The sequence below is a fragment of the Gopherus flavomarginatus genome, chromosome 5, assembly GCF_025201925.1.
Source record: "Gopherus flavomarginatus isolate rGopFla2 chromosome 5, rGopFla2.mat.asm, whole genome shotgun sequence".
Classification (NCBI taxonomy): Eukaryota; Metazoa; Chordata; order Testudines; family Testudinidae; genus Gopherus; species Gopherus flavomarginatus.
In genome coordinates this window covers 106308545-106331231 of record NC_066621.1, presented here as the reverse complement: position 1 = coordinate 106331231, position 22687 = coordinate 106308545, and the positions used below count along the sequence as shown (strand labels likewise).

Here is a 22687-nt window from a genome sequence, read left to right as displayed (position 1 = left end):
TATGCCTGAGTACTGTCCTAGTGAATACAGCAGTCTCATACATTGAAAAGTAATACCGAAAACTGCATACATTAATTTGTAACTGTGTTTAATATGAGTGTTTTTTCCCCTTGCTGGCAAATAAATGAATTACACTTTCTCCTTTTGCTATTTCATTTTCCCCTCCCAATGTTTCGGTCCTTTTGCTCCTCTGAGCATGCTTCTTGCTCCTTTCTTCTGCTCTCCTGAGCATCTGGTCCTTCTCTTCATCTTGCACAGCATTTTGAGTAGCTTTGATTCCACTGGGCATTCCTTTCCAACTGGCAGCCCCAGTTCTGCTATTGAATTCTGCTCCCTGTAGGTCAGATTTCCTCAACCCCTCCTATGTAGCAAGAGCCCTAATGAAGACTTTGGCTGGATCCTCTTGCTTCTGCAATCCAGTAAAAGCAACTGCAAGGAAGGACAAGGAAACTCCATGTGATATGACAGCTCTTCTGAGACTGCCAGTAAACTTTCCGAGTGGCTCATTGTTTGACTTCTTTTGGGCTTCACGCAGACAGATCTGCTTGATCATAAGTAGTTTATTAATTTTAATGTAGTCTTGGAAATACTGTAAAGTTGTTTAAAATTGATTTTTTTCTTGTATCACTGAATAATGGGTGAGCTGTCCAACTGCAAGCTGCTACTTGGCATAGATTTCATTTAGAAAGATTTTAGCATGGGAAGATTTGTGTGATGCTGCACATGAATTGTATCTTTCAGATTCATATTTGCTTGAATAGGCAGGAGAAGTTTTTCTTGTGTGTTTCAGTTAGGTCTATGTTCTGGAGCGTAAATTCTGTAATCATATCCATAAAACTGTAATATGGTTAGAGTGAAAATCTGCGGGAGGAGGGGGAAAGCAATTTCTTAATACCTCCAAGATGATCATTACAGTAATATGAATGAGATTAATTACTTAAAGCAAAAAACCAGTCAAGACATCTGGGTTCTTCTCCCAGCTCTGTCACAATTTTGTGTGACCTTGAGCAAAACATTTAATTTCTTGTCTAGCAGGAAAGACTCTTCCACTTCTCCACGAGTGCATTCATTGAGGGGGAGAGAAGGATGGCTCATCTTCCTCTGAGCCATCTAGCTTGGATGCTGCTACTGAAGGCAGGATGCTCAAATGTGAAAGACCAAGTGACCTAACCTCATATGGCTCATGTATGTGCCTCACGCCTGATCAGGAGGGGAGCAGGTCTTTTATACCCTTCAGTTCTTGGCTGGCACCATCAACTCTTTGGAGACTACCTGTGACCGATGATAAAACCCAGGGCTTACATTTTCAAAAGTGGCCAGTGATTTTTTGGGTTGCCTATCTTGAGACATCTAAAAAGGGCCTATTTTCAGCAAGAAGGTGCTCAGCACTATCTGAAAACTGCAGGCCCCTTTTAAGGTATCGTGTTTGTCACCCAAACATTTAGGCCACCAAAATTGCTAATCACTTTTGAAAAGTTATGTCTAGACTATAAAAAATTAAAAATATGGACCATGCCCCAAGCAAACTTCCATAACTCCTGAAGAACTAGCATCTCTGTGAAATTTGAATTTTTACATGGAAGAGGCTCATACATGGTGATGGGTGGCGGTACAAAACTATGAAATAGGAGAGCTTTGTAACCGCTTTATGGATTGGTATCTGAACCCATGCATATTGCATGATGTGAAATGCTGTTTCCACCAAGCCTAATCTGGCTTTCAGGGTAGAACACATTTCTGCATGTGATAAGAGTTAAGCACCTAGGAACAAGCCTCTAATGCTAGGAACAAGCCTCCTATAGCTATTTCATTTACAAAATGAGATGCTTCTCAGCTGTGGGTAAAAATCAGGCAGCTGAGTAGATTTTAATTGGGCTCTGATTACTCAGATTGCTGGCACCTGGTGGTATTTTGTACTGTGGCTGAAGAGAGCAGTTCCAAAGACAATAACTAGCCATGGTACCCAACTATTTTCAGTTTCTATTTGCAACAGCGTGAAATTGGAACCATAGCATTTTAATATGTTGTAATAGTGAGATGAAGCAGATTTTGCAAAGACAATTTTAGAAAAAAATCATTAGCAAGTTTGGGGGAGGTGGGAGCTAAAACAGGTTTTATTTTTTCTTTTAGAATTCTATCTTACTAGCAGTATTGCCTAACCCACATATTAAAAAAATTGAGTAGGCTGCAAGATTATTATTTTTGGTGGCTCTTATTTGGTGGCTCTGGTTCTTGGGCATTTATGGTCCATATTTTCAACCTTTCTGCAACCATGAGGGCTAATAACTTTTTTTTTTTAAGGGAAAACTCAGATTGTCACAATCATAAATTCAAGAGGTGGGGCTTTTAAATAATAATGAGACAGTAAAATCATGAGTTGTCAACAATGTGGAGGTGCTTTCAGTAGTTATGTGAACAGGGAGCTATTTTTTTCCAAGAGGATCCTGCATTTTCCCCCTCTACCAACACCTCTGCCCACCTTGAAACACTTATGAGAGATTCTCTCCCTTCCAACTTCAGTGGAAAATTGTTTCCATTCACCTGTGTCCTTTGCTCCTGTAAAGGATAATTCCCTAACAGGAGCAGCAGAGTCATAATAGAAGATCACAGTGTACTTTTCTCTTCCTCCTTCTGTAGCACATCATATGTTGGTAGCTGAAAGTTAGTTTCGTGTGGTTGAGGCTTGGCCAGCAGAAACAAATAGGAATCCAAGAGGAAAAGGAGATGGAAACCAACATGCAAATTAGAAAGGAGAGAGATGAAAAGATAACAGCAAATTGCTTAGTTTTAGAGTTGAAATGATATTTCTCTGGCTAACAGCCTGATTGCTTGTGGCACTTTGGAGTGAGGACTTGGCTACACTCGAAACTTCAAAGAGCTGCCGCAGCAGCCCTTTGAAGTGTGAGTGTGGTCGCAGCGCCAACACTGGGAGAGAGCTCTCCCAGCGCTGCAGGTACTGCACCTCCTCATGGGGATTAGCTTGCAGCGCTGGGAGCCTTGCTCCCAGAGCTGCAGCACGGTTTACACTGGCGCTTTACAGCGCTGTATCTTGCAGCGCTCAGGGGAGTGTTTTTTCACACCTCTGAGCGAGAAAGTTGCAGCGCTGTAAAGCGCCAGTGTAGCCAAGGCCTGAGTTGGTAGTCAGAAACTGAAACTCAACCCCAGGCTCACTTGGGCCATGGCTATACTTACAGTTTTGCAGCGCTGGTAGTTACGGCTGCGTTCGTACAGCTGTGTAGGGCCGGCGCTGCAGTGTGGCCACACTGACAGCTACCAGCGCTGCAGTGTGGCCACATTTGCAGCACTTGCAGCGCTGTTGGGAGTGGTGCATTGTGGGCAGCTATCCCAGCATTCAAGTGGCTGCAACGTGCTTTTCAAAAGAGGGGGGTGGGGTGGAATGTGACAGGGAGCGTGGAGGAGACAGACAGAATGGATTTTTGGAGTTGACACTGTTCTCAGCTCCCTGCCTTGCAAGTTCTAAGGACTGTGCCTACCTTCAATCATTTTAAAAGTTCTAACTCCCTTCCCCCACTCCTCTCTCATTCACTGAATGCAAATTATTTACTGCTAAATACCCGTCAGACCAGATCAGCAACTTCTCAACACGGACTTCCCCCTCCCACCCTGCTGTGTGAGCGTGCTGTTTCTCTCTTCAAGCAAACAGCTGTGAAAATTCCAAAGTAATTCCCCTGCCTGCCTCCGCTCGCTCAGCAAACAGGAGCTGTGTTTGTTTTTTAAATAAGCAATTTGGCTGAACTCCAAGCTCTCCTTTTCTTCCGGTTTGTTGTGGACAGGAATTCTGGGATACCTCCTTATACCCCGGAGGTCAATAAAAGCGCTGGTGGGCGTCCACACTTGCTGACCAGCGCTGGATCACCAGCGCTGGAATCCCTACACCCGAGGCTCGACCGGGTGTACAGCCAGCGCTGCAACCAGGGAGTTGCAGCGCTGGCCGTGCTTTGCAAGTGTGGCCACATCCTAAGTTGCAGCGCTGTAACCCCCTCACCAGCGCTGCAACTCTCTAGTGTAGCCATGGCCTTGGTGTTTAATTATCCTTCTTTCCTGCCCCATTTCAATGCATTTAAGATAATACTGCCTGTCTGCATCCCTCCATCCCTCTGCTTCAGACATCCATGAAATAAAGCCAAAGTCAATATACAAAAACAACGAGGACTCCTTGTAGCACCTTAGAAACTAACAGATTTATTTGGGCAAAAGCTTTTGTCATGAACATACAGCTAAAGGTAGCCTAAAATCCCTCCTTTACCTGCAAAAGGTTAAGAAGCTCAAATAACCAGTTGGCACCTGACCAAAAGGTCCAATAAGGGGAGAAGATACTTTCAAATCTGTGGGGGAAGGTTTTTGCTTTGTGCTCTGTGTTGTTCTCTTTAAGACAAAGGGAGAGACCAGCCAAGTAATCCAGCTCCGACTGAAATGATACATCTAATATGACAGAAATAGTAAGTAATAGCAAGGAATTTTAGCTTGTGAATTTTCCTTATGCTAAGACGAAGATTTATTCCTGGTTTTTTGCAACTTTAAAGTTTTGCCTAGAGGGGAATCCTCTGTGTGTTAAATCTTATAACCCTGTAAAATTACCTTCCATCCTGATTTTACAGAGGTGCTTCTTTTACTTCTTTCTTTATAATAAAGTTCTGTTTTTAAGAATCTGAAATTTTAGTATCCTAAGAACCCAAGGGTCTGGTCTGTGATCACCTTGGTTACCTATTTGGTTGGTATATTATTCTCAAGCCTCCCCAGGAAAGGGGGTGAAGGGGAATGGGGGGGGATATTTTGCACAAATATGAACTCCAAGTGGTCCTTTTCCTGAATCTTTGTCTAACTCACTTGGTGGTGGCAGCGATACCATCCCAGGGCAAGGAATTTGTGCCTTGGGGAAGTTTTAACCTAAACTGGTAGAATATAAACTTAGGGGGTCTTTCATGCAGGTCCCCACATCTGTACCCCAGAGTTCACTGTGGGAAGGGAACTCTGACAGCTTTTATGGGCTTTTGCCCAAATAAATTTGTTAGTCTCTAAGGTGCCACAAGGACTCCTCGTTGTTTTTGCTGATAGACTAACATGGCTACCCCTCTGAAACCAGTCAATATACTGTAATTCATTCATTGTATAGGCAGCTGCTGAAGATATTATTTCGGGTGGAGTGGAGCTGAGTAAAACTGTCAGGCCCCACTTTCTGGTGTGCGTGTGTGAGGGGGTGTCACTGTTTCTATCTTGGCCTGGTGCAGAATATGGCTCCAGCCCTATAGGACTGGGCCCAGTTCCCCACTCCAGCGGGTTGGCTCTTGCTGTTCATAATTTTCTGTGATGGGCTCTTCCAGATGAGGCGGAGGAGGTAACCATCTGACTACTCCTTGTCTCTAATATCTTTTATTGAACCAACTTCTAAAGGTTTTCAGTCTTGGCCAGGTCTACACTAAAAAGTTAGGCTGACCCAGCTATATCACTCAGAGGCTGTTGTGCTACTGCAGCTTTTCCCATGAGGACATGGCCTAAATCTCTCTCTGCGTGTGACAAAAGCAGGGCCAGCTCTACCATTTAGGCAGCCTAGGCAATCGCCTAGGGCGCCAGAATAATTGGTGGGCGTCATTTTGCCAGAGGGAACGGCAGGCAGCTCCGGTGGAGCTGCCGCAGTGGTGCCTGTGGAGGGTCCGTTGGTCCGCGGCTCCGGTGGAGCTGCCGCAGTCCTGCCTGTGGATGGTCGGCTCCTCGTGCGGCTCCGGTGGACCTCCCACAGGCATGACTGTGGCAGCTCCACCGGAGCCGCGGAGCACCGGACACTCCGCAGGCACCACTGCGGCAGCTCCACCGGAGTTGCGGGACCAGTGCGCAGGGCGCTGAAATTGCCAGCCGCCCAGGGTGCTCAAACCCCTAGCGCCGGTCCTGGACAAAAGCCAATAATCCTTTATAGTGATCGCATTTAACAAGTCAGCATTTTACCTGCAGTTGTCACATTCTGAAAGATACTGCAGCTATTTCCATAAACTCAGAATAGGAATGAACTGTGGTATGTCAGAAAAGTGTGATATGTCAAATAAAATTTCCTTTTTAATGAATACTGTAGTAAGAGTAACTGGAGAGTGAAGGATTTATCCTTTTCTTTCTGGTTTCATTCATATACCTTGAGTCTATTTTTGAAAGTTAGCTTAGTTATTTACTTACAGTTGTCTGAAATGTGGACTTTGTCAAAATATTTCTACAGTTTTTGCACAACCCCAACAGTGTAGTTGTGGTAAGTGTTTTGTGCATAAAAATATAATTCTATGCTCTTTGTTACTAACAATTCTGATCTGTTCTGAAATGAATTGATAAACTACCTGGGCAGAATTGTACTCTTACACCTGAATAAATCTGGAATATCTCCAGTGATGTCATTGGTCTCACTATGTTAAAGGGATTATCATGGTATTTATATGCAAACAGCAAATGTAAAGATTTTAAATTGAAATTGCTCTGTGTATGCATGCTGAATATTGAATCCTATATTTGATTTCCTTTTTTTTTTTTAAATGCACAACCTAAGACTGAAACTTTCCCATATATGTTTTGTTAGCTAGATGATGGCAAACGTTATCTATCTCTCTTTATTCAGTCAATTACATGTCTGGGCTAATTAGCAGTGACCTGAGGGTGATTCATATGAGCATACAAAGGAAGTTCGAGACATAAAAAGAGGCTTATGAGCTTGAATGCCTTTATGACTGGAGTTATGGAGTTTAGTTGTGTCCTATGCAACGATATACCAAACAAAAAGGTGCTGTGAAAAGGGTGCAGGCTGGCAGTGAGGGAGAAGAGGGCAACTAGACAGGACACCAGTAAGACTTCAAATATTCCTGGTTCACTGTAGACCTTTTCAAGGTAGCCTTTAGTTTATCTTGAGTAAACTTCCCTACAAAGGCAGCCAACTTTGATTAAAAACAAACGAAAACCCCACTCCTCTGAATTATAGCTGCGATTTAAATTAGGTGCAGAATTTTAACCAAGCTGTCAAATTGCATGATTGCCACTGCTAACAAATAGTTCAGGGTGAGGCTATGTGGATATTACAGCCTGTGTGAGTAAAATGAATGTCCCTCAAGGGTGTGAGAACAAGAGAGCTTTCTCCCATCGATTATAGAGTATCTTCATAGATGTGCTGCGGTGGTGCGACTGTTATCAGTACATCTGCGCTGCTGCAGCGCTGTACATATTGACATGGCCTAATTTTAAATTTAATTCCAATGTTGTTTGTGTAGAGCAGATTGGAAAATTTATTTTTTTTAATTGAAAATCTTAAAAGCCTTGCATTCCTTTACAAAAGTGATTACTTTGTGTGACTGAAAATTTGTATAGTATTTTTATAGATCTCTTCCTTTTTCAAAAGCGTATTTTAAAATTTTAAAATAGGTATTAAAAATAAATTTGATTTTGAAGGGGGGAAAAAAACCATTTTTGACTAATCTGAAGATTCCAAATTGGTAGTACATTATGAGGAACAGAGTAAATTTTTAAAATTTGAAAATTTTCAAAAAAATCCAAGAAGTTTTTTGGGAGAAAAAGGGCCTGATCCTGCAGACTTGAATACATGGAGGATAACACTAACCTCATCTGGATTACTAACATGCATGAAGTTTAGCATCTGTGTAATGGTTTGCACATCAGGGCCTATACTGTTATGGGCTTGGCTACACTGGCACTTTACAGCGCTGCAACTTTCACGCTCAGGGGTGTGAAAAAACACCCCCCCTGAGCGCTGCAAGATACAGCGCTGTAAAGCCTCAGTGTAATCAGTGCCACAGCGATCTACACCCGTAAGGGATGTGGTTTACGTGCAGCGCTGTGAGAGCTCTCTCCCAGCGCTGGCGCTCCGACAAAATTTTAAGTGTAGCCATACCCTATGTAAAAGGTTCAGGGGGGAGGAGGGGAGAGAGTTATTATTTCAACTAAGTTTTGACCTTCTTTGCTTTTGAGCTTGAAACTAGGCAAACGAAGGTTAACCATTGTCTTTGTCTCTGAGGTGACTAGGTGAATGAAGAGCTGGGCTGAGTAATTTAAATAGTATTGAATGGAACTAAGAGGTCCTTCATTAATTCCTCCTGCAAATTCAGAGGTCTTGCCCTTTCATTTTAAGTCTTATGTTAAATACTCTAGATATAGTAGAGAGAGAGAGGCTGAATCAGGGGCTGCGTTTCATTAACTTACAAATGAACTTGGATACAGAATCTGTTTGAAAATCAATTAAGTTTAAAGTCTGAAGGAAAGGAGTGGCACTGAATTGGACTAAGACGTTTCATTCGCTCTAGGTACTAAGTAAGCAGGCCATCGTCTACACTACAGAGCTAGATCAACACAAGAAAGCTTACATCAACCTAACTCTGTAAGCGTTCACACTAAAATATAGCTCCCACCGATGTAACTCGCCCACTACACCAACTTAATAACTGCACATCCGTGAGAGGCATAGTGTTTAAGTCGATGTAGTCAGATCGCTTCAGTGTCAGCGTAGGCCCTGCATTGCTTGCATCTTCTGTTGCTGCTTTTCAGAAGCCTTCCCGCAATGCCCCATACTAACAGTTAAATCGGTTCAAGCCCTCCTGGAGAGGGTGCACACGGTTGATGCAAGGAGTGTAGTGCGGACATGCAAAAGTAATTTAATTACTGTGGTGGCTTAATTTTGTAATGTAGATATACCCTAAAGACTGGTATCAAGGAAGTGGCTCCCAAGTGGGAAATAAGTGTAAACTAATTGAGTGAGCCAAACAAAAGGTCACCTGATTTATCTGGAACTTTCCAGAGAAAACAGGGCTGGGGTCAGTGACAGAAGGAGGGTGAAGAGTCCAATCTGTGTGGGGACAGAGGCACTCTTCCTCATAACTAGCTGCCATATAGTCTCTTAAGACCTAGTGCAGGGGCAGGCAAATGTTTTGGCCTGAGGGCTGCATTGGGTTTCAGAAATTGTGTGGAGGGCCAGTTAGGGACCACGACTCACACCTCCTATCTGCCCCCCCTCCCCTGGAACCCCTGCCCCATCCACCCCCCCTGCCCCCAGAACCCTTGCCCCTGACTGCCTCCTGCTGCCCCATCCAACCCCCCCTCCTTCCTGACTGTCCCTCTGGGACCCCTGCCCCCATTCAACCCCCTGTTCCCCCTGACTCCTATCCACACCCCTGACCTCCTCTATCCAATCCCTCCTGCTCCGTGCCCCCTTACCGCGCTGCCTGGAGCACCGGTGGCTGGGGTTGCTACAGCTGTGCCACTTGGCTGGAGCCAGGCCATGCCGCCACCACTGACACCACCACCACGCAGCACAGAGCACTGGGTCAGGCCCGGCTCTGCAGCTGTGCTGCCCCAGAGCATTGTGCTGCGTGCTGGATGTGGTCTGCGGACCATAGTTTGCCCACCTCTGACCTAGTGGCATCACTCAATGTAGTTAATGCTTTTAATTATGAGCTTGTCTTCAATGCTGAGTTACAACTTGAGAATTGGTCCTGACTTGATTCCTGTCCGCATATAAACACTCTTACCTACATTGTGGAGGTGCTTTTAACTCTACTTGCTCACCCAAGAGAGTATAAGCTACCTATATCTTGAGTGTCCTCTGCCTGTAAGTCAGGTGAACGTGATTCATCTGTTACTAACACGACCACGCTGTAATGAGGACATGTCTGCAGAGGCGCCGAATCCTTGGAGCACCCACAGAAAAAAATAGTGGATGCTTAGTGCCCACCAGCAGCCAGCTTCCCCCCCAGTGCCTCCCATATGCTGGTGGCCCTGCCAATTAATTCCTCCCCTTCCCCCCCAGCATCTCCCGCCTGCTGTGATCAACTGTCTGTGGCGTGCAGGAGGTGCTGGGGGGGAAGGGGCAGAACTGGGAAGGAAGAGGTGGGGACTTAGGGGGGAAAGGGATCGGGTAGGGGTCGATCCTGGGGTGGAACGGATGGTTGAGCACCCCTGGGGCCCGAAGGAAGCCAGTGCCTGTGCATGTCTGTGTGCTGTTAGTCCTTCAGTGCCTTTCCACAATTCTCTCTCTGCTTTGAAAGGACAGATGTGGTTTCACACAACTCCCTGGTGAAGAATTCATAGAACAGTTTGGATTACTGCTCTTCCATGAGATACACTATACATGAGTGAGTTCAGCACCCAGGGCCGGCTACAGGTTTTTTGCTGCCCCAAGCAAAAGAAGGGAGGGGGAAAAAAAAAGCCAGAGTGCCGCTGCCAAAGCAAAAAAAAAAAAAAAAAAACAACAACCCAAAAAACTAAGTGCCCTCCCTTGAAAAGTGCCGCCCCAAGCACATGCTTGGAATGCTGGTGCCTAGAGTTGGCCCTGACAGCACCAGTACAGACACTGTAAGTCTTTTGCAGTGTGGCCGCTCTTACTCGAGCAAGGCTAACTTGAGAGGAGTAACTTGTGTGTAGGTAAATTTGAGTTAACTCTGCAGTGAAAACATACCTTTAGGTGCTTTTGAAAATCCCACCTCTAGATGACAAGAAGTGAAATTATTGTGCAAAGTCATTCAAGACTTAATTTGAAGCTCAAAATAATTGATGTACATGAAAGTCAGCCGTAGTCTCTTGTAACTTAGCGTTGTTTTAATTTTTTGATTGATGATTTTATTTTAGAGAGGACAGCAGCCTCTTCCATTTCTGATCTACAATGAGTGCCAAAGCTGCTATCAACAAAGAAATTTTTGCCCCACATGATGAAAGGATGCTGGGAGCTGTCCAAGTGAAAAGGAGAACGAAGAAAAAGATTCCTTTCCTAGCAACTGGGGGCCAGGGTGAATATTTAACCTACATCTGCTTGTCAGGTAAGATAAATGATTTTGACAGCTAGCCATCCTTTTGGTTTATCTTTAAAGTTTGATTAACTGATTGGCTATCATCTGTTGCTATAAGAAATGGAGTGACTTGTATTTTAATAATGCAAGTGGATGAACTAGGACTGTTTATATCTTTAATGTTTATAAGTTTGAATGCAGGAAGTGTGTGGTTTGTCATATGATAGATATAGCTGACAGAAACAGCTGATTTATCGGATGGTTTCACAGTTCTTACTAAAACAGTCTTTGGTGGCATAGTGCACAGTATGAACTTACCTTGTAGTCAGTGTACTTGGAAATATTAGGTCTTTGTTAAGCTGATTCAGCTATTCCTCTGAGGGATGAACTTTATATTCTACCTGCTTCTCCTGTATTTCCTTCAATTGTCTGAAACTAATACATTCCCCTGTTCCTTTCAAAGATCCCCTCTGTGTATGATTACGTCATTGGGACCATGGCAACTTAGCTGTAACTGGAATGTTTTCAGCTCTATGAAGAATGTCACTGTCACCTAATTTAAAAAGGGGATGAAAAACAGAAGTATTGTTTCTTTAAAGGATTTTGGGTGAGGATGGGAAGAGAAAACATAAAAATCTCTTGAGGGGTCATGTAAAAAGGAGAAGGATGGTCTAGTTGTTGCTGATGTGTTTAGGCATGTTTTTAGTATGCATTGCAGTATCTCATTAGGATTCTACCAAGTAGCCTAGCAAAAAGGCTGCAAATTTGAGTTTGGGCCAAGGGTAATATATGATAACATGGCCTTGATGTTTCCTGCTGTTTTAAATTAGTATATTCTGATGTTAAAGCATAATTATTATACAGTGCCCTTCTTTTTGCTCATTCAGATTATGAGAGTAAACTCAATACTGTGACAACATAATATGCATGTCACAACATAATTGCTTTCCTAGGATTGAGGGGTGTTTTTGTTTTGTTTTTAAGCATTGAGATGCTATATATGTGTTAGAGCATAAATAAATATCATTGCAACTATCCAAAAGAAGACAGACTTCTTTGTATGGAGACAAAGAAGACTTATTAATCTATTTGTAAATCCCTGAAGGAACACTTTACATTTCTGCCCACATTTGAATTTTGTTAAAACAAATTGTGATAAATGAAAGGGGGGGAGGGGGCGCTACCTTTTATGGACACCCAGCCAGCCAGTAGCTATAAAATCCCTCTTAGTAGCTATCTAATTGGCCTATCTATAAAGGATTAAAAAGTCACACTGCTATGCATAGGTAAAAGTAAGTGAGTGGGCACCTGGCCAAAAGTGCCAATGGAAAGGCTAGAACTTTTTTAAAAATTGTACAAAGACTCCCTTTTGTCTGTCTGTCTGTTCTTGGGGAGAGGCAGACAGGAAGCAGTTATGCTGTGAGAAGCTTGGGCCAGGTATGAAAAATCATCAGTGTCATACCTAGAAACTACTCATCTAAAACGCGAGATATGTAAGTAGATCAGGAAATGTCTAGGAAGACGCAATTAGGTTTATCCCTTGTATTTCTTTATGGCTTGTGGATTCCTCCGTGCTAACCCTAGGTGCTTTTGTTTTGCTTGTAACCTTTTAAACTGGACTTCAAGAGAGCTATTCTTGATGCTTAATTCTTGTAGTTTTTTTTTATCTAGCAAAAACCTAAGTTTCCAGATGTATTTTCTTTTTTTATTAATAAAATTTACCCCCCCCCCCTTTTTTTTTTAAGAACAGAATTGGATTTTTGTGTCTTAAGAGGTTTGTGCACATGTTGGTTAATTAGTTGGTGGCAACAGCTGATTTCCTCCCTCCTCCCCGCCGCTCTTTCTTCCCCGGATGGGTGTCTGCATGTGAAAGGGCTTAAGGGTACCCACAGGAGGGAATTCCCAAGTGCGCATTCCTGGGTTCTCAAAGAGGTTCTGCACTCAGGTGGTGGCAGCATCTACCAATCGAAGATCAGAGAAAAGCTGTAACCTTGGGAGTTTAATACAAACCTGTAGTGGCCAGTATTAATTTTAGAATCCTTGTGGGCTCCCACCTTCTGCATTCGAAGTGCTAGAGTGGGGAATCAGCCTTGACACAAATAATCGAAACCAAACAAGCTTTCATAAAACTGAAGACCGATAGAACTGATCCTACAATTTAAAAAAACACCATTTTCATTTATTTTGCTTTTTAAGCAAATATTCCTCTGCAGCATGTTAAACAGCAAAGAAGTGATGAATTGATTTTTTTTTCATTGTCCCTGTTGCAAGAAATGCAAAACTAAGCCAGATGTATGGATTTACTTAAGACTTTTGTTTCTTTAACATAACTAAGTTGACATCCTTTAAATAGAAAGGTATGAAATAGAGTGGATTTTTTCTTTTGCTTTTGCCTTTCTATGAACATTCTTTGATCTGAAGTGATTGGTTTAAAATAACAAAGTGTGTTTATAGTTTTTTTTTTTGAAGTGGAACTGCCATTTATGTATTCAATACCTTAGAAGAAAATTTACTACTTGAGCACTGTAGGCATTAGAGTAATAGATAACTTAATAGTTGCCCAGAAATTCTTGAGTATGTCTTGGGTAATAATGTCATCTTACTTTTCAGGCTGTGTTGAGAATATTCTCTGTAATTGTTTTTAGTGTACCATTATAAAACTGGGAGCAGCTGGGGGAGACTGCAAGTTGCTTGGAGATGTTAGTCAGATTGATGTCTCTTGCCCAAGTATCTATTCTTACTATTTTTATATCTCCATTGGAACAACAAATATAGCAAGAACATATCTGTTTAATATTCTGATTTCATATTATTTTCCCTTAACACACACTTTTAAACTGTTTGTTTTCACACTCGTGGTGAACTGATACCACCTTCTGGCTAAAATGATGTGGCTGACAGCCAAAGAAAGAGAAACCCTGAAATATGAATATAAGCTGTAAGACTGAAATGTGGACTCTGTTGCATTTTTCTTTTCAGCTGTTAATATAATAGGATCTTAGTTTTCATTTTCATTTTTCCTCCATCGCCGCCCTCCTGCAATCTTTAAAGAGTCGAAAGAATTGCACTTCTATGCTGAATACTTTAGGGTTATCACAGTGAAATACATATGCAGATAAATAGGAATATAGTTGTGTAAACACTTCAAAGTATGGTTTAAAATTAAAGTTTAAGTTTTTTGGTTTGACTGGAGAAAAAGTTTTCACGATTGATTTTTCTATGCTCTAACCCTATATGCAGGAACTGAGTTTCATGAAGTTATCAGAACCTGGAGTAATACCAGTGTTCATATTAGGAAAATATCATTGGAATTTCTCAGTAAACAAGTGGCATACTTGAGGCGTGTCCAGAGAAGTCTGCTTTCCTTCATTTGTCTTTTCCAGAATAATTCCTTTCCAGTACAAATTAACTTAAATTACCCAAGTATAAAAAGGCAAAACTTATTTATGACTCTCCTTTTAGAGCATATATGCATAATATACACGTGTATATGTTAACATGGTTAGCAAATATATAATGTGTGCTTATGTATGTGCACATAAGGGCCAACCAGACATCAAAAAAAGTTGCTATATATTTAGGTTTGAAGGATCAGATTTTAGTTGGTAAATGTTGGTAAACACTGATTTCAATGTAAACACAGAAATGATGATAAAATATTTCCATCAATTAGTAATAGAAATGTACAGACAGGCAAAGTAAGAACAATGCCGATTTGAGAACTTACTAGAGTTTAAGGATAGATATTTTATATATTTTGACATGCAACGTTAACAATTTTTTGTTTTTTTTTTAAAGCTTTAACTTTTTGAATATCAACATCTATAGTCATTAAATAATTGTCTGATTCCCCTGTACTGCCTGACTTCCCCAATTTCCCACAACTGTGAAAATTTAAATTGATTAAAAATAAAAAAACCTTAAAAATGAATGTAGATATCCATCGAAATGATAAACAAAACAAAACATTGAATTCTGCCAAGCCACTCCTCCCCCACCATATGTAGAAGACATGGCTATAGAAGAATTTGCTTGTATTGAACATGATCCTAGTGGAAAAGTTGAAAACTAGGATTATTTGTATTGTCAGAAAAACCAAACTAGTCAGGGAAGTAAACTTAAATTCACTGTGAAGTTTACCACACTCTAGTGTACTTGTACTTTATTAATTCGTTCTTCTCATTCATCAGATTGACTTTTATTGATGCATACATATATATCAAAACTAACGACGTTAAAATTATAGTGAAATGTGTAAGATGGGATGTCTTACTGCTTTTGTGGGTCTCATTTTCACAGGCTAGTTTACTTTGTGCTATAATAAATTAATTTTGATAAGCTCTCATTAAAAACAAGTTAACTTGCAAACTGAAACAATCAGCCCACATGAAGTGACTTGTTAAATTATGCTAATCAACATTCCATGGACAAGAAGTCCCTGTTAAGTCCTAGGTTCCTATATGTACGGAAACCTGAAACTCAATCATGGTAATGGTTATACTATATTCACTGTTCAGATTGTAGCTTGTGAGTTATACGATGTATTTAAAATCAGGTAAACATAAAGAACTTCTCTGCTCCATGTCTATAGGTTCCCAAGAGAAGGACAGGTGAGAAGGTGAACTGTTAAACTTTACAAGCTGAAAGAGAAGGAGCAAGAAATTACCCTTTAAAATTTGTCTTTAACTTAAGCACATGCCTAACTGCATGCTTGAATGCTTTGCTGTATTGGGATCGAAGGCTAGAAAGAATTGGTTATGATGGTATAAGGCAGGGGTGGCCAACCTGAGCCTGAGAAGGAGCCAGAATTTACCAATGTACATTACCAAAGAGCCACAGTAATACGTCAGCAGTCCCCCATCAGCTCCCCCACTCTGCTCCCAACTTCTACGACCCACTGACAGCCCTGCTGATCAGCACCTCCCTCTCCTTCCCTGCATCTCCTGATCAGCTGTTTTGTGGCATGCAGGAGGCTCTAGGGGAGAGGAAGGAGTGAGGGCATGGCAGGCTCAGGGGAGGGGGCGGGAAGGGGTGGAATGGGGGCAGGGCTGGTGGCAGAGCCAGGGGTTGAGCAATGAGCACCTCCATGGCACATTGGAAAGTTGGCGCCTGTAGCTCCAACCCCTGAGTCGGTGCCTATACAAGGAACCACATATTAACTTCTGAAGAGATGCATGTGGCTCCAGAGCCACAGGTTGGCCACTCCAGTATAAGGAGTTGTAATGGATTGAAACGAATTGAAAGGTAATTTAGGAACAGTATTACAAAGTTGCTGTTGGCTTAATAACTCCTGCCACTGCAAGTGATGGTAGCTGTATTGGCGGGAGAAACACTCCCATGGGCACAGTGTGGTCCACACTGGTGCTTAGGTCAGCATAACTTACGTTGCTTAAGGGTGTTGATGATTATACTAAAGTTAGGGCTTTTCTACACTGGCACTTTACAGTGCTGCAACTTTCTTGCTCAGCGGTGTGAAAAAACACCCCCTGAGAGCTGCAGAGTGCCAGTGTAGACAGTGCACCAGCACTGGGAGCTGTTCCCCTGGTGGAGGTGGTTTTTTAGAGAGGCCATGTCTACATCTAAAATTTTGCAGCGCTGGTTGTTACAGCTGTATTAGTACAGCTGTATAGGGCCAGCGCTGCAGAGTGGCCACACTTACAGCAACCAGCGCTGCAAGTGGTGTTAGATGTGGCCACACTGCAGCGCTGTTGGGCGGCTTCAAGGGGGGTTCGGGGAACGCGAGAGCAAACCGGGAAAGGAGACCAGCTTCGCCGCGGTTTGCTCTCGCGTTCCCCGATTCATCCTGCAAACCGCAGGGAAGGAGACCTGCTTGTTCGGGGAACGCGAGAGCAAACCGCGGCGAAGCTGGTCTCCTTTCCCGGTTTGCTCTCGCGTTCCCCGAACCACCCTGCAAACCGCAGGGAAGGAGACCTGCTTGTTCGGGGGTTCGGGGAACGAGAGAGCAAACCGGGAAAGGAGACCAGCTTCGCCGCGGTTTGCTCTCGCATTCCCCGAACCACCCTGCAAACCGCGGGGAAGACCTGCTTGCTCGGGGGTTCGGGGAACGAGAGAGCAAACCGGGAAAGGAGACCAGCTTCGCCGCGGTTTGCTCTCGCGTTCCCGGAACCACCCAGCAAACCTCAGGGAAGGAGAGCTGCTTGCTCGGGGTTCGGGGAACAAGAGAGCAAACCGGGAAAGGAGACCAGCTTCGCCGCGGTTTGCTCTCGCGTTCCCCGAACCACCCTGCAAACCGCAGGGAAGGAGACCTGCTTGCTCGGGGTTCGGGGAACGCGAGAGCAAGCCGGGGAAGGAGACCAGCTTCGCCGCGGTTTGCTCTCGCGTTCCCCGAACCACCCTGCAAACCGCAGGGAAGGAGACCTGCTTGCTCGGGGGTTCGGGGAACGCGAGAGCAAACCGGGAAAGGAGACCAGCTTCGCCGCGGTTTGCTCTCGCGTTCCCGGAACCACCCAGCAAACCTCAGGGAAGGAGACCTGCTTGCTCGGGGTTCGGGGAACGCGAGAGCAAGCCGGGGAAGGAGACCAGCTTGATTACCAGAGGCTTCCTCAGGTATGCTGGGATACCTGCTTATTCCACGGAGGTCAAGAAAAGCGCTGGTAAGTGTCTATACTTGATTACCAGCGCTGGATCACCAGCGCTGGATCCTCTACACCCGAGACAAAACGGGAGTACGGCCAGCGCTGCAAACAGGGAGTTGCAGCGCTGGTGGTGCCCTGCAGATGTGTACACCTCCTAAGTTGCAGCGCTGTAACTCCCTCACCAGCGCTGCAACTTTCTGATGTAGACAAGCCCAGAGATTTTTTTCTATGCCCCAACTTCACAGCCGCATTAAAGCACTGCTGCAGCCAGTGCTTTAATGTTGCTAGTGAAGACTTGCTCCTAAGGGTATGTCTACACTGCACAGTTGTCGCCAAAACTTTTGTCTTTCGGCGGCACTTAACACTCCACCCCCCCTGCGAAATACAAAAGTTTTTCCGACACAAGCGGCAGCGTGAACGTGGCTTTGTTGGCAGGAGCGCTTTCCTTATGCCGCTTGCGAGGCTGGAAGTATTTTGTAGGCAAAAGTGCAGACAAAATACCGCAAAAGAGCGTTCACACTCACTGACTTTTAGCAACAAGGCTGTGTCGACACAGCCTTGGAGCTAACAGCTGCATAGTGTAGACAAGCCCTAAGTTATACCAAAGTAATTTGTAGTGTAGACATAGCCTTACAGTTTATTAATATGTCAGAGGGGAAGAAACCCTATTGTTTGCCTACACACAGTCTCCAATTATACTGTAGTGGGACTGACAAGCATTGAGGAGCCATATACCATTTAACTGTGGAGATGGAAAAGAAAACAATTAAGCAGTAGACAGAGGGAAAATGGAGAAGAGCAGTGACTGCAGATAAAACAAAGAGAAGATGAAAATGGGGCTCTCTTTTAAAAAGAGTTGGAAAGGATTTGACATAGAGACAAGTTAGTAAATTCAAAGTTAAAAACAGACATTCCATCTGTATACTTTGCCACCCGTTCACACCACCAGACAGAATGGCAAGATGCTAAGTGAGTCAGACTGAACTTTGAGTCTTGTAGACTTCATCTTACACAACCTTAAACTAAAATTCTTTAAAAAGACTTTTTTGTTTGGCCTTATTGTTAAAGAAATGTGTGAATAAAGTGCTAAGAGCTTAGAATATGCTCATTATACTTTAAGAAATCATGTTTCATAAAGCATGATGGTGAACTGTATTGCCAGTGCCAAGTGTTCAAAGGAGTTTGCACCGATCATACAGAGGGCTTGGCTACACTTGCGAGTTATAGCACAATAAAGGAGCACTGGGCACATTGGCTCACTACTCGTCCACACTGGAAAGGTATGTAGAGCGCTCTGACTCCACAGCTACAGCACTGCTGGTACTCCACCTTGGCAAGTGGAATAACGTTTGCTGTGCCCCTGCTGGAGTGCCATGGTGCCAATGTGGACGAGGTGTTCAGCCTCTGGAAACATCCCATAATCCACTTAAGTCAAGTGGCCATTCTTATTGTTTTGAACTCGCTGTAGGAATGTAGATATGCCGTTTAAAAGCTCTGTTTCTGACACCTGGCTGCTTATTTGCTCCTAGTCAAAGCAGCCATTAGTGTGGAATGCTGTATGTGTGTGATAGAGAGAGAGGCGGAGGGTGCGGGGGGTCTGCTGCTGTCTGACTTTACAAGGCAGCATGCTGACATGCCTTCAGCCCCCTAAACAACCACTCTCTTTCCCGCCACATACACATAACACATTCCACCCCCACCCACCATTTGAAAAGCACATTGAAGTCACTTGCATGCTGGGATAGCTGCCCATAATGCACTGCTCCCAATGCCACTGCAAGTGCTGCAGATGTGGCCATGCCAATGTGCTTGAAGCTGTCAGTGTGGACAGACTGCAGCACTTTCCCTACTGCGCTCTATGAAGTCTGGTTTAATTCAAAGTGCTCTACATCTGCAAGTGTAGCCATGCCCTAAACTGGCATTAAAAACTCATTTGAAGTTAAACTGATACAATTTTCTTCTCTAGACAAGGGCTAAGTAGCTGGCTTTTCTTCCTCCTCTTCATGTAGTAGTGCACTCAAAATGTTGAATGTGAGAACATCCTACTTTTTCATATGACTTTTATCTAAATCATTTTAATTTAAAATGGTCAAAGAAAAAAAACTGGTCTTCCAAGCACTAAGAGAAACCAGCAGAAGAGCAAAGGAATAGTAAGAATTGACTCTCCCTCTCTCTCTTTCACTGTCACACACCATCCTCATTTCCTTCCCTACCATTCAGGGGCGCCTCCAGGCATCAGCACGCCAAGCGTGTGCTTGGGGCGGCAAGCCAGTGGGGGCGCTCTGCCGGTTGCCACGAGGGCTGCAGGCAGGTTGCCTTCGGTGGCATGCCTGCGGAAGGTCCGCTGGTCCCGTCGCTTTGGCGTACCTTCGGCAGCGTGCCTGCTGTGCTTGGGGCGGGAAAATGCCTAGAGCCGCCACTCTAATCTATCTTGGAACAATTCCTATTCCTGAGGGAATTCTGCACCAAAAGATTAAAAATTCTGCACACAATATTTTAAAATTCTGCAAATTTTATTTCTCAATAAATGTGGCTCCAGCATGGCAGTGGGGAGCAGAGGCCACTAGCTGCATTGAAGTGGGAAATCACCCTGAATCCTCCTCCTCGGCAGTGAGGACTGCACCTGACCCTGACAAAGTGCAAGGCCTTGGCCTGCCCTAGAAAACCCTCAGGCCCTGCCTCTCTGTGCCAGGTGCACCTGGTGTGGGTGAGCAGGCTCAGCCGAGCAGGATTCAAGTGTGGAGAGGCTTAGTGTGGGGTGAGAGGTTTCTGTGTGGGGCATTCTGAGTGCATGCAGATCAGTGGGAGATCTGGATATATAGGGGCTCATTGGGGGGTTCTGGGGCAATAGGACTCTGCAAGGGATCTAGGTGAAGGTGGTTGGAGCTGGGGGGGAGGGGGAGGAGAGCTAGGTCTAGGAAGATGGGGCTCAGCAGGTGGTCTGGGTGTGGGGGGCTCAGTGTGGAGGTCTGGGTCCTGGGGGAGTAGGGCTTAATGGGGTGGAGGTCCAGGTGCATCTGCTTGGGACTCAATAGGGTGGAAGTCTGGGTGTAAGGGGCTCATTGGAGGGGTCCAGGTGTAGAGGGATAGGGCTTGTCAGGGTGAAGCTTCAGTGGGCCTGCTTATCGAGGGAGCCCCAGCTGTTGCCAAGGGGACACCACATGCCGAGCTCCCACTTCCCACTGTGATTCCCCTATCTCCTTTTCTTCTCCCTCCTCTCACTCCCGCATTCTACTCCCCCTGTCCTATTGCACCCCCTTCCTTCCCCACTGCCTCTTCCTCCTGGCCCGCTTCCCTCATTTCCCCCACCCGCCTTACCCAGCCCCACCACGGGCACTCTCAGATACACAGAAAACAGTAGGGCTCCCAGCACACAGAAGGGGAGCATGACTGGCACTACAACCCAGGAGGCGGTGTTCAGTTGCAGAGTCAGCAGAGCGTGAGATGCAGCCTCCTTCCTTCAACTGGGCAGCTCTGTGCTTGCAGAAATGAGGGGGGAGTAGTGGCCCATAACCCCATAGGCACCTCACATGCCTTGCCTCTGTTTTGAGGGGGCAGTCTGCCCCTGAAAACTGCACCCATGTTCCTGCTCTTCCCCTCCCCCCTATGGCTTCCCTTTGCTTCCTTGCTATTTTCTGCAGGGAAGCACAGGAATTCTGCTGGGGGCGCATTTTCTGCAAGCGCATAATCCCCCAGAATCCCTGGATGAGTAAACTCCTAACCCTAAGTGAAATGCTGAAGTAACTCTCTCTCTCTCTCTCTCTCTCTCTGCTCCGAAGTCTTAGAGACTTCTTCACAGGGGAAGGAACAAACAGCTTCAAATGCCACAAATTACTAACCTCTGACCCAAAGCCTGCAAAGACAAGGACCATTATGCTGTACTAATGCTATGTGGTTTATTCTAACCATAGGATTGCTCTTGTACTAGACCCTTTTAAATGCATTCAGAAACAACTTTTTGAAGTATAAATCTGAATTTCTGAACATAAGCTTTGTTTTTGTCCTCCTTTGCTCCATTCCAACTTTTTTTTTGTAAGTTGCAGTTTAATTTGCTGCTGCTCTCCATACAATGCTATCGAATGTGGCTTCCATTTCCCTTGAAATGTTTCAAGTACCAAAATACCATTCATGTTGCAGAACAGCATTGCTGGAAGGAATGTTTATTATTCCCATGCAAAATACTTTGAAGTTAAGGGTTGCTGTGGTATATAATCTGTATGTAAAATACTAAGGTTTTTGCCATTAAAAAAACTAAACAAAGCAAAACAAAACCTAAAAACCACTATAACCTTAAAGGTGTGGAAATAATGACTGACTATAACATTTGTTTACACTTCTAGCTCATTCACCTGACAGGACTTTAAATTACAAATTATAATAACTATCACTGATCCACTTCGTTCAGTTACAGCACCAGCATCAAGATCACATTTCATTATCCCTTCCACTACCGATGGCACCCATCTCAAGCACTTATTTTCTCCACTTCTCCTATAGATATTTCTGTGCTTCCTTCCATACTGTTTCTTGCTTGTGGAATGAAATCTCCTCCCTTAACTAATCATAAGGTCACAACTCTTTTCTTCAGCAATTGTCTGAAAACCCACCTTTGCTGAGGTAGCTGCCAGAAATTGGCCAGCCTTTAATAGGTAGATTGATATAGTTGATATGTTAATTTCTTCCTTGTGTGTGCTATAAGATATTTAATAAAATGCCTCTTGCAGCCTGACTGCTTAGCCAATATGCAGGCCTTGAGGGTTTGTTTCCATTTGGAGGAGAATTTGATTATAAGAGCCTGGTATTTCTTTGGTGCAAACCTGTTTTGTTTATAGAGAATTTACACAAATACATGAGGCAGTTTTCTTGTTCAAAGTGACAAAAACTCATTCACAAAAGCTTATGCTGCAATACATCTGTTAGTCTATAAGGTGCCACAGGACTCTTTGTTGCTTTTTACAGATCCAGACTAACACGGCTACCTAGGGTGACCAGACAGCAAGTGTGAAAAATCAGGATAGGAGATGGGGGGGTAACAGGTGCCTATATAAGAAAAAGACTATAAAATCGGAACATCTGATCACCCTATGGCTATCCCTCTGATACTTTTCTTGTTCAGAAATCCAAGTATGCCTTTTTAGAGAGTATTGTGCTTAGTAGAAGCTCTTGTCTCTTGGATTGTTCCCAGGGCCACATATCACTGCTGCTCTCAATGCCTGCTAGTTTTCTCTTCATTTTCTGGTTCCTTTCTCTTCCTCATGCACACAGTTGCATTCAGTCTCCAGGGAAATCCCTCCATCCACATGGGTGGTTGCC

General features: G+C 44.0%; 1 protein-coding gene and 1 long non-coding RNA gene across 4 annotated transcripts in view; one reads left to right on the top strand and one right to left on the bottom strand.

Moving 5' to 3' along the window:
* Positions 1–22687, bottom strand: part of LOC127051570 (uncharacterized) — an 894592-nt gene that overhangs the window by 539443 nt on the left and 332462 nt on the right. The window lies entirely within an intron of this gene.
* The window catches only part of STXBP6 (syntaxin binding protein 6), a 233452-nt gene that overhangs the window by 53158 nt on the left and 157607 nt on the right, over positions 1–22687 (top strand). For all 3 annotated transcript variants that reach the window (XM_050953991.1, XM_050953989.1, XM_050953990.1), the window contains exon 2: positions 10621–10808. In XM_050953991.1, the coding sequence (XP_050809948.1) occupies positions 10655–10808 (154 nt within the window). In that variant the 5' untranslated portion in view covers positions 10621–10654. The remainder of the gene's footprint in view (positions 1–10620; positions 10809–22687) is intronic.